At 36.8% G+C, this 11790-nt stretch overlaps 2 protein-coding genes across 2 annotated transcripts; one reads left to right on the forward strand and one right to left on the reverse strand.

Annotated features, from left to right (window-relative positions):
• Positions 1-3115: 3115 nt before the first annotated feature.
• On the reverse strand, positions 3116-5685 carry LOC147928015 (uncharacterized). The gene is made up of 3 exons (XM_087485976.1): positions 4523-5685; positions 3647-4412; positions 3116-3199 (listed from the first exon to the last, which is right to left on the reverse strand). The coding sequence occupies exons 1-3, from the start codon at positions 5683-5685 to the stop codon at positions 3116-3118; spliced, it is 2013 nt and encodes a 670-aa protein (XP_087342102.1).
• A 2377-nt stretch (positions 5686-8062) lies between these two features.
• On the forward strand, positions 8063-10762 carry LOC104740947 (alcohol dehydrogenase-like 1). Its single transcript, XM_010461694.3, has 9 exons — positions 8063-8485; positions 8573-8619; positions 8702-9030; positions 9177-9259; positions 9430-9505; positions 9875-9939; positions 10036-10131; positions 10258-10419; positions 10516-10762. The coding sequence occupies exons 1-9, from the start codon at positions 8294-8296 to the stop codon at positions 10630-10632; spliced, it is 1167 nt and encodes a 388-aa protein (XP_010459996.1). The 5' UTR covers positions 8063-8293; the 3' UTR covers positions 10633-10762.
• Positions 10763-11790: the final 1028 nt, after the last annotated feature.

Genomic DNA, 11790 nt, shown 5'->3' on the forward strand with positions numbered 1-11790 from the left:
AGAGAACTGTTCCTGGTTCGTATCGTCTTCCATCAGATTTTTCTCAAAGTTCTTCAAGGTAGCAGCCATCGTAGTTTCCCTCGCTTCTTTCTCTCGAGGAACAAGCGGTGGCTGAAACAATGGTTTGGACAGTAGAGACGGGCGAGACGTTCGAGACCAGGGTGGAGCGTTGAGTGATGCAACAGTTGAGGTGGTCACGTCAGTGGTCCTACTCGGACCCGCAAGGAATGGATTATGTATAGTAGTCGTATGAATGATACTTGGGCGGAGATTGTCTCTGAGGACAGCCGGTGAGGCGAAGAACCGTCTGCATAAAATAGTTTTTTTCGATTTTGATGATCTGCGCCCCAACATTCTGAGGTACCCGTCTTGTAAAATTATAATACTCACGGCGGCGGATACGTCTCTGATTTGAACTCTCAGGGGTAGGTTTCCGTTTTGAACGTTCACAGGTAGGTTTTGGATTTGAAGGTTCAGGGGTAAGTTTGCGTTTTGAACGTTCACGGGAAGGTTTCCGTCTTGAACGCTCAGGGGAAACAATGTTAGCTTGGTTCTGGTCAAGATCCATTGGAAAACTTGGAAGTAAATTGGTTATTATGGCTTCTTTTTATTACTTTCTCTTATTTTTCCTAATTTGCTTATGTCTCCGCTCACAAATTTAATAGGTATATATAATATATGTTCTTCATATCTATCTAGGTATTCATTAATTAGATTTCCATAAAAAAATATGGTTTGTAAAAATGTAATAAGTGGTCTAGATAGCTAGTCAATGATCATTTGTACTTTATACATTTTAGGTAATCTTTTAAATTTGATAATTTTTATTTCATAAATTTTGGGTAATCTTTTAAATTTGATAATTTTTATTTCATATATTTTAGGTAATCTTTTAAATTTGAATTAAGAGTCGGATCCGCGCAAAATTACGCGCGAATACTTGAATTATTTGTATATAATTGTATTATTTTTAAGAAATATAAATTGTATATTCATAAATTACAATGTTTATTTATTTCACATATAGTCAAAATTTTCAATTATTAAATGAGCTTTTAAATTTTCATTGTTTGGCATATCATTAAAGAAAAAAATTAAAGTTACTTGTTTACCATAAACTACAATGTTGAATAGAATTTTTTGGAAATGTGTTAATATGTATATACATATTAACAATTCTCTCCCACCTCTCTCCTCTCCAAAAACACAAAGCAGCAGCCGCCTTCATTTTTGGCCAACGTCCGGTGGTTTTATAGCCTCGGCGTTGTGCCTCTTTTGTTTTTAATTGCTTTTCTTCTCGCCTATGTCTTTGTTTGGCCTTTGATTGTCTTCTTTTGCTGGGTCGGTTGAGTTTCTCCTCTCCTTTGAAGATCCAGATCTGCTCCGTTTTGATGCTCGGTGGTGTTTAATCGAGGGGTTTCTTATTACAGGAAGGTGGGCTTGATTCCCTGTCTAGTTATTGATCTCAATCTCACCAAGTTAAGCGTGTTTGGTGTATCTCCTATTTGCTTGTTGGTGGCTTTAGTTGTTGTTTGGTAGATTAGTTTAGTGGTTCCTTTGTTCAGAGGTCTTTCTAGGGTTTGGATGGTGTGGCCATGGTTTCCTTTAAGGTTCTTTGTGGTATGTTAGGCTTTAACTGATGGATGTGGCTCGGGTTTTTGGTTTTAATATTGGATCTTTATTCTACCTCTGCTTTGAGTCCTTTTGCTGGTTTGTGGTTGTGAGTTTCTCTAGGTTCGTTCTAGGTGTGAGTCATTTGGATGGTATTTTGTTGCCGAGTCACCTACTAGCCTCTCTTTGAGTTTCCTTGTGAAGTTTTCGAGTTAGGTTTTAGTCGAAGCAGTGGAATCGTTCTCTAATTCTTCTCTTGCGAGGACGTCACCAGTTTTATGTTTGTAGGTGGCTGAAACTGGGTTGACGAGTGTCCGCGTGTAAGAACAGTTGATCTTGCGTGGCTTGTCTCCAGTCGTTTTCAAGGTTTTCTTTGTCCCTAGGGTTTCTTGCTCTCATCGTCTGGCTGGTGAGGTGCTTGGGTAGTTGTATTTGTGTCTTTGGTCGCGATGGTATCTTGCTTTCCTCTCTGTCAGTTTTGCTTCTGGTTTGGCGTCGATGTGAGGTTTATCCAGCCTAATTGGTGCTTCCGACTCATAATGTTCTCTAGCGAAGCCAAGCGGGAGTCTCTCGTGCCTTTGTACAATTATAGTGTTTAGGGTTCATTTTCTCCAAAACATTTGTAACTCTTTAGATTTTTGCTTAAGAGTTTGTTTTTAATCAGCTTCCCTTTTTTGGGCTAATGACTCTGGGGACATTCAGTTGTCCGCCAGCTCTTGTAATTTCAACTTGTATCCTTCCTTGGTTCATTAATAAAATACAGATGATAAAAAAAATAAAAAAAAAATAAAAATAAAAAAAAAGACAAAACAAGCATCGACTGTTTTTAGAACAATAACTGATCACTTAATATTCCAGTGACAGTTACAACTTATTGCCATTTATTGCGGCAACTGTTTTTAACTGTTCCGGTGACAGTTTTTAATTCCATAATAGTATATTTTTTCAGTCGCTGGCGCTGGTTGGCGATCATCAAAAGAACAGAGCCGTTTGTTTATAAACAGTACATATAAACAAGGTATTATGAGATTTCTGTAAACGAGTAACTATTAAAATAATCTCAAAAATGTAAGGAAATGTCATTAACGGTTTATTTCTGCAATTGTTCTCAACATAATTCGATTTCAGCATGTCACGTTATTTCGCATAATAAAAATTGAAGTATATATCGGTTCTTATTTGTCCAAGGATGTCAAACAAAATAATTCCAAAATGTATGCAAATTGACTATAGTGGTCGCTACCAGAGTGTAAAAATTTTGACGTCTATGGAAAAGGAAAAAACAAAGGAAAATATTTTATGGGAACTTTATAAATCAAAATTTTATTTTCATGGAAGACACCTTGTAGATAAATATTTTCCTAGCATAAAAAAGAACCCATAATATAATGCCTACAATTGGAATTTGGTCAACGTTTGTTATTGTTTTTGTTCAGAATGAATTTTTAGGATCCGAAAGACGAATATCACTGTTGAAAAATTGACATGCATGTACCACTAGGCACTAGTCCACCACACAGTTCACACGCACTTGAACAATGTTCGCATACAAAGATTTACCCATCACACGGTAACCTCTCACCCATACCTATCATACGAGATGTATATGGTTCATCACTATTACAATACATACAGATTCCTTTTTTGCAACAAAATATGAGCCCCTTATTTCTTGTATCTCTCTTGCTTGTTTTAAAAATCTCATTTTTGCGCTGTTTAATTTCATTGATGCCCAAAAAGATTACCCTTTAACCCCAAAATTTTAGTCACAAACTTTTTTTAATGTCACAACTGAAATTATATTAGTAGAGAAGATATGGGTTACAATATGACTTGAGGAAAGTCATGTCCTGTACAAAGACCAAAAAGACTAATAGTTAGTCACTAACCCATCTGAGACACTACCCGGATCACCAGGGGTCTTTACAAAAAAAATGGCTCCATCAAGGAGTACTACTCGCAAAAGGATAGTTCACAAAGAGGATCCAACTCTCTCATCATTGAAAAGACCTGTTAACCAAAAAAGAAAACCTACCGTCACATACGAGTGACGCCTACTATCTTCGGACACACTACGCGCAATGGGAAAAGCTCCTCTATTAGAAATCCCTGATTCACAAACAAGTTTCCATTCATCGATTCCACACAATACCGATAAGATCTTAGCAGAATGAAAACCAAAAGATGGCCACGCCTTTGGCCTATTAACCGCATCCACCCAGACAGTATCCTCCAATGCAAAGATAATCTTGCCCAATTTGTGGCTGATCATACTCTCGATGGCCCAAACCACACAAATTAGATTCGCCTCTTGTTTAGACTTTATATTGGAGAAAGCTCTTCTATTGTGCCTCACAACAACACCAATAGCATCTCTTACCACCCAAGAAACCCCAACAAATTCCTTCTTTTTTGACCAAAAGGAACCAATGTTACACTTCAACCAATTTTGCGGAGGAGGATTCCACTGATTCTGAACCATCGATTGATCTTCGTGTCTCTGAAAACCAGTCAAGTTGGATTGTATAGTTTGGTGTGGTTGTTCAACCATTTGAGCTGAGAACCACAACTCAACATCCTCTTTAATCTTCACGGCTGTCTCCATTGGCGAAAAGGATTTTCCATCAAAGACCCAACTGTTCCTGTTTTTCCATATTCTCCACAGTATCCATGGAAAACTTTTCCTGATCTCAAAGGGCCAAAGCTGGTTGTCTTTGTTGCATAGCAAATGATGCATATGTGCATAGACCGATTCCTCTTCTGGAGCTGGCGACGGGTAGTTGGAGATAGCCCAAATCTGTCTAGACAAAGGACAAGAGAACAAAACATGGTAAATAGACTCACCAGCCATTCCACAAACTTGGCATCTTCCATCTACTCTGACACCCCTTCGGGATAAAAAATCTCCAACCGGTCACACCAAACACTCAAAGAGGCTCCATTTCCCACTCTTTTAACAGCCCCCTTACCGATTAGATCTCTCCCATGCCTTATACTTCTCCATCCAAAGGACAGTCTGGTACCAACTCCTGCTTCCATAAACTGTCCGAAGGGAAAATATCTACTTTTTATGAGTCTTGAAAAGAGACAGTCGGGTTCTTGGATAATTCTCCATGATTGCTTAGCTAAAAGCGCTTGATTGAATAAACCAATGTCCTTGAACCCCATGCCACCTTGATGTTTTGACAGACATAGACTTTCCCAGCTTTTCCAATGAATCTTCTTTGCATGTTCAGATAAATTCCACCAGAAATCTGCTAAAGTACTTGTCAAGTTTGCACAAGATTTCTTTGGTAATTTAAAACAGGACATAGCAGAGACTGGCATTGCCATTGCCACGGTCTTCAACATAATCTTTTTTCCTCCCTGAGAAAGAGATCTGGAGTACCATCCTGATAACTTATTATGCACTCTATCTTTAAGATAGCTTAACATCTGAACTTTGGAGCCACTGAAACATTCTGGTAAGCCTAAATATGTCCCCACTCCTTCTTGATTCACAATACCAAGGCAACCCTGAATCTCCAATTTGATTACTTCCAGAACTCTCTTCCCAAAGATGATGGAGGACTTATTCACATTTATGACGTGACCAGATGCCGAACCATACTTCGCTAGAATGTTATGCAACACAACAGCCTCTTCACGGTTTGCTTTACATAGGAATAGGCTATCATCAGCAAAGAGAAGATGATGAATAACCGGTCCATCTTGAGAGAATTGGAACCCTGAAATTTTCTGGTGTTGTTGAGCTCGATTTAACAAGTGTGTCAGCCCCTCCGTACATAGCACAAAAAGAAAAGGAGAAAGTGGGTCTCCTTGTCTTAAACCTCTCTCTGGAATGATCATTCCATAAGCCTTGCCATTAATAAGAGTAGAGAAAGTGACAGTGGAGACACACTTCATTATCCAAGATATCCATGTTTCGTGGAATCCCAACACTGAGAGCAAAAACCGTAGATAACTCCACTCCACTCTGTCGTATGCCTTTGATATATCCGACTTCACTGCCATACACTTAGAACTGAAAGGCTCCTTGGTGTTCAAAGAATGAATCAATTCATGCGCAATCATGATATTGTCTGTTATCAATCGATCAGTGACGAAAGCAGGTTGTGTTTCAGAAACAATCTGAGGCAGCAGAGGTTTCAATCTGTCAACTAAAACTTTGGATATTACCTAATACATGACTGAGCAAAGGCTTATGGGTCTGAGATCCAACATTAAATGAGGGTGGAGAATCTTAGGGATTAGAAACAAATGTGTATAATTCCATTCTTGCGGCATAACTTCATTAGAGAAAAATTTCTGAACCCCTGCTATCAACTGATCTCCTACAATGCTCCAATACTGCTGGAAAAACATGCTGACATACCCTCTGCTCCCGGTGCACTTGTTGGATCAATTGAAAAGACAGCATCTTTGATCTCTGAAGGAGTCACCACTCTTATTAGTCTCTTGTTCATTTGCCTTGAGACTCTTGTTTGAAATCCTTGAAACATATCTCCAAAGGGAGTCGGATTGGAGGACTTAAAGAGGTCTTGAAAATTAGCAGCAGCTACCTCCCCTTTTGCTCCTTCTGAAAAACTGATCATTGCCATTAATGTCCACCAACTTCTCATTTATATTCCTTGATCTAGACTCCTTCACCGAAGCATGGAAAATTTTTGAGTTTCGATCCCCCCATTTCTTCCATTTTTTCTGACATTTCTGTTTCCAAAAGGTTTCTTCTTCTTTGTAAGCCTGAGCCAATTCTTTTTTCAGGGAAACCACTCGATAAAAGGTAGGAGAGAGCATTGATTGTTGTAAGTCCAGATCTATCTCAATCTTCCAAATTTTATCTTTAGAGTTTACCGCATTGACTCTCTTCCATGAACTTAGAGCCCTTCTGCACCCTCGTACTCTTGAAGCAAAGGGGACGCTCAAATCAGCAGCAATAGGACCCCAAGCTTGAGAAATGGTCTCTTCCACTCTAGGTTTATTCAAAAACCTTCTATCAAATCTGAAATTGCCCACATAGGAGTCTTGGGATTCAATTAACTTAATCAGAACAGGTCTATGATCGGATCGTCTCATCTCCAAGAAATGTTGATTTGAGGCAGGATAAGAATTAAACCGCGCTTGATTTCCGAATGCTCTATCCAGTCTACTCTGGATCCACAAGTCATATCTTCTCCCTGCCCAAGTGAATCTATTTCCATTACTAGACAGCTCATCCATTCCACAAGCTCTCAACATGTCATTGAATGGTCTGAAAACAGATTCACATCTTCTTGGCCCTCCTATCTTCTCACTATTATTGCAGAGATCATTGAAATCACCTAGCATAATCCAATATTCTTTTCTAGCATCACCAAATCTACTGATCCGTTCCCACACCAACTGTCTTTTCTTAAAATCCGGATCACCATAGATGCATGAGACAAAAAAGGTAGCAGCTCCAGACTAAACTTGCATATCTATCAATTTCTTATCCGCATAATGGAAATCCACCTTTAAATTATTCTTCCAAAAAATAGCTAAGCCTCCACCCTTCCCTACCGGTTGGATAGTAAAAACATGATCATAACATAAAACTTCTTGTAAGTCTACTAATATATCTCTAATGTGCATCGTCTCCATCAAGAACAACATCTCAGGGAAGAAAGTTTTACTAACCTCCTTGAGACGAGGAAAAGCCAGGTCTTGAGACCGTCCCAAGCCCTAACAATTCCAGCTCAAAATACTCATTGATCATGGGGCAATCCCTCACCTGGGATCGCCTTTCTAGGGTTAAGCTTGATGAATTTTGCAGTGCTTGAGCCCTCCTCTATTGCTTTCCTCTTATCTATGACACCTTTTTGTAGCCCCAAACTAAAAACCTGATCATTCTCCAGGATATTTGGTAGTTTCGGTTTTGGCTTCCTAGCAGACTTCTGAGGTCTACGTCTAGCTTTGACCTTTTTTGGAATAGTGCCGGAAGGACCAGTCTCAAAAGATCCAGTTCTATGAACCGTTGCACCTTCCTGAAAAGGTTGGGACAAAGCTAGGAACTGTCCTGAATTCTCCGGAGTAGAACCTTCAGATCGTTTAACCCTCACATCCGCGATAGACCAATTCTCCGAAGTCACAAACTTACTCATACTTTTTGAATTGTTGTTTACTAATTTCTGCCACTCAGGCATTCCTATGTGAAATGAGTTCTAATTAGATTAGAACTTCAAAACCAACTAGACTTTTAACCAGTTTGTAACAGTGATGATAACTAGACAATACGTATATAGTTTTGAGTACATTTCCAACAAGGTATTTTCTGCATTTTTTTTTTATATTTATATCGACTGTTCATGCTTTTATGATAATATCAATTTCCGAATCCGATGGTACACATGTTGTGGGTCTAGATCACTAAATGCATATGATCATAACTCCAAATCTTAGAAGTATATATATACGTATATATTATTTTCTTTTGGGGAAAACCTTCAAATCTTATAAGTAATGAACGAATTGTATCGCATGCACATTATAGAGTGACCACACGTCCAACTCTATGTGTCCGTGTCACTCTATAGTAAATGTGTCGTTGAACTAAATACTTTAATATCTATTTTTAAAGGATAAGATACGAACAAGAGACTTGAATTCTCTTCCTCTCTCTCGTCCACTCACCTATTTTGCATCTATCGATCTCATCATAACCATGGACAAAACATTTTCCTCTAGCAACGAAGCAAAACCAATTAGATGCAAAGCAGCAATATGTAGAAACGCAGGAGAAGCTCTAGTGATAGAAGACATCTACGTGGATCCACCTCAAGCTTACGAAGTTAGGATTAAGATCCTATGCACTTCTCTGTGTCACACTGATCTTAGTTTCTGGAAAATGGACTTTGTAAGTTTACACTATAAGACAAAGTCAACATAGAACTATTATTCAAATCTTGATTTCACTAATCTTTTTTTTTTGTAACTTTTCCAGGGACCGCTTTCAAGATTTCCTAGGATTCTAGGTCACGAAGCAGTCGGGTGAATCTTTATATAAACTTCTTTAATTTCAATTTTACACTCCTGATCTTCAAGAATCTACCTAAAGTACTTGTTACTTCAGTGTGGTCGAGAGCATTGGAGAAAACGTGGATGGATTCAAACAAGGCGACGTCATTTTGCCAGTGTTTCTACCATTCTGTGGAGATTGCAGAGACTGCAAGTCTTCAAAAACCAACTGGTGTGAGAGATATGCCGACGATTTCGTATCAAACACAAGACGATATGGAATGAGTTCTAGATTCAAAGACTCTTCGGGAGAAGTTATTCACCATTTTTTCTTTGTCTCAAGTTTTTCTGAATACACCGTCGTTGATATCGCACATCTTGTCAAAATATCTCCTGAAATCCCCGTTGACAAAGCGGCTTTGCTCAGCTGTGGTGTCTCAACAGGTATCTGTTCTTCTCGTAGGGTTTGTATAGATACATTAGTTATATCCGGGGTGAAAACATTAAAAGAAGTAGAAATTAGGGTTGGAATTGTTATTTATGGAAAAGTACGGAAATATGAGCTGATGGTTATATGTCACGTGGAGTAGGAATTGGGGGAGCTTGGAAGGTGGCTAATGTGGAAGAAGGCTCCACCGTTGCAGTGTTTGGCCTTGGTGCTGTTGGACTTGCAGTAATCAATCATTCCTCTCCAATTATATAATACTACCTTTTTTATTTGTGTCCGCTTCATTTATAACACTACTTTTTCTTGTATAAAGGAAAACAAAAGTACTTTTAACAATTGTTTTATTTAATCAAATTTATATATAAGTTATTTGTTAATAATTGATTTGGTACAAGGTTGCAGAAGGAGCCAGACTACGTAGGGCCGCGAAGATCATCGGAATTGATACCAATCCTGATAAATTCGAGCTAGGTAAAGTTGTGTTATATATTTCAAGTTGTATATGATTTTGTTTTCGTGGGCTTATGCTGCTGACCGCATTGGCGATGATGGTAGTGTTGTCGACGGTAGTTAATGTTGGTATGCGTAATGGTTCACCATCAATGTGTTAACATGCATATGCATAGCATTTCCACAGAATACACACTAAACATATTTTCAAATTTCACGTATCTAATTTGTTATTATGTTTATGTCATCTATTATTTCAAATTTTTGAAAAATAAATCATATTGTTATTTTGATTAATGTAAATTATATATATCACTTGACAGTAGGTTTCTATCAAAGGGAGTAAATTAATTCATCATATATAAACCTATATTTATTTACATTGAGCAGGTAAAAAATTTGGTCTTACGGATTTCGTCAATCCTACCTTGTGCGGAGAAAAGAAGATTAGTGAAGTATGCTAGCTAATAAACGTCGGAGTAATTAATTAACTTATTCACACACATTAATAAAAACAGAACTAATCTTTTTGTTGGTTAATTATAAAAAAGGTGATTAAAGAAATGACAGGCGGAGGAGTTGACTATAGTTTCGAATGCGTTGGCGTAGCATCTTTACTTACCGAGGCTTTCATCAGCACCCGCACGGTAAGCTTAAACCAGATCATACCAAATTTTTCGTCGGTTGAACATCATCAATGGTTTAACAAAATCGGTTTTTACAATTTACAATATTTTTCACAGTTAACTAATAATTGTATATAAACAAAACAGGGATCAGGAAAAACGGTAATGTTGGGGATGGAGAAGCATGCAGCGCCAATTAGTTTAGGTAGTTTTGATCTTCTTAGTGGCAGAAGTATTTGCGGAAGCTTGTTTGGTGGTCTGAAAGCTAAACTTGATATTCCTATTCTCTTGGATCACTACTTAAAAAAGGTAATTATAACTTCATACATAAAGTTATGTGATTACATTTTTGTCCACCTTTATTATGTTATTGATTTTTTTTTCCTATATATACTATGTTTTCAGGAGATTAATCTGGATAGTTTTATCACGCACGAACTGAAATTTCAAGAAATCAATAAGGCTTTCGACTTATTAAAGGAAGGAAAATCTCTCCGATGCATTCTATGGATGGATAAGTGATTTTTCCTTATCTATCTTTACATTTACTGTTTTACATCTTTTTGTCGATCTTTGTATACATTCTAAAGGCGAAATTGAAATGGGGCTTTCTTAAAAAAATAATAATAATAAATGTAAAATAATTTCAAAATAATATAAATTACTAAAAATAAAACAATATAATAGTCTTCCTTATATTTTAATAAACTTTTTCACCAAATGCTCATAATCTAGGTTCTAAAAATTTAAGAAAAAAACAATATATCAAATCATCACAATTATAATTCATAAACAAAATTACTAGAAAGATCAATTAGTATATAATGAAGATTTAGAAGCATTAAAATATGTTTTAACCGTTTTAAAGAAAAATAAATAAATAAACAAAAGAATTCTAAACTAGATTGTCATTTTTAAGAGGAATTTATTCTCTTGTGTTAAAGAGTCAAAGCAAAAAAAAATAAAACCAATGTTATTCATGAAATTAAAGATTTTCCTAAACTATTGTGATACACTATATTTTTTAGATTTGGAGCCTAAAAATCCTTTATATTTTGGGGACTCGATGCAAATGCCTTTTTTTAACCAATAGGCAGTCAGGCACGGCTCTGTATACATTATCTTCCTTTTGTCGTCCAATAAAAGATGTTTTGCAATTTTTGACTATCAACTAGAGCCACAAACTTATCTTTGGCATTATATCTTTGGTAGTACAAATCCCTTAAACTTAAAGTTGTGTTTTCTGATGGTGACAAGTATTAGATGGTTACACGTTTTACTTTGTACAAATATTATCATGTGAAATTCAAATCTCTGATACATTCAATCGCTTCAAAGCATTTATAGAAAACGTTTGCTGTCAGTTCTAGTAAAAAAACAGACTCTTTTTTTTTGTGTGTTTATAGTAGACGTAACCAACATATGTGAGTAAAAGTTTTGTTCGCATCTAATTGTAACAAACGTAAAATTTAGGGTCCGAATGGTAACTGCAGATTTAGTAGTGCGGGACAAAAAATTTGCTAGTGCGGTACGGTTCAACTGTAGTACGTGCGGGACAAATATATTTGTGGGAAAAGTGCAATTATTTCAAAATAAGCGGTACAAAATAATATTTGATTGGTGAAAATTTATTTGCTGTGCGGTTTTCATATTATTTTAATAATAATTAATAAGATTATA

Source organism: Camelina sativa, chromosome 14, assembly GCF_030686135.1.
Source record: "Camelina sativa cultivar CO46 ecotype springtype chromosome 14, ASM3068613v1".
NCBI classification, from domain to species: Eukaryota; Viridiplantae; Streptophyta; class Magnoliopsida; order Brassicales; family Brassicaceae; genus Camelina; species Camelina sativa.

Excerpts from the sequence above, each read along its gene's own strand:
- LOC147928015 (XM_087485976.1), bottom strand. The coding sequence starts at position 5,685 with ATGATTGCGCATGAATTGATTCATTCTTTGAACACCAAGGAGCCTTTC. Across the intron at positions 4,413-4,522 it reads TTGAGTGTTTGGTGTGACCG|ACAGATTTGGGCTATCTCCA; the intron begins GTTGGAGATTTT and ends TCCTTTGTCTAG. Across the intron at positions 3,200-3,646 it reads GGCGTCACTCGTATGTGACG|GTATGGGTGAGAGGTTACCG; the intron begins GTAGGTTTTCTT and ends CTCGTATGATAG.
- LOC104740947 (XM_010461694.3), top strand. The coding sequence starts at position 8,294 with ATGGACAAAACATTTTCCTCTAGCAACGAAGCAAAACCAATTAGATGC. Across the intron at positions 8,486-8,572 it reads GTTTCTGGAAAATGGACTTT|GGACCGCTTTCAAGATTTCC; the intron begins GTAAGTTTACAC and ends TAACTTTTCCAG. Across the intron at positions 9,940-10,035 it reads GAGAAAAGAAGATTAGTGAA|GTGATTAAAGAAATGACAGG; the intron begins GTATGCTAGCTA and ends ATTATAAAAAAG.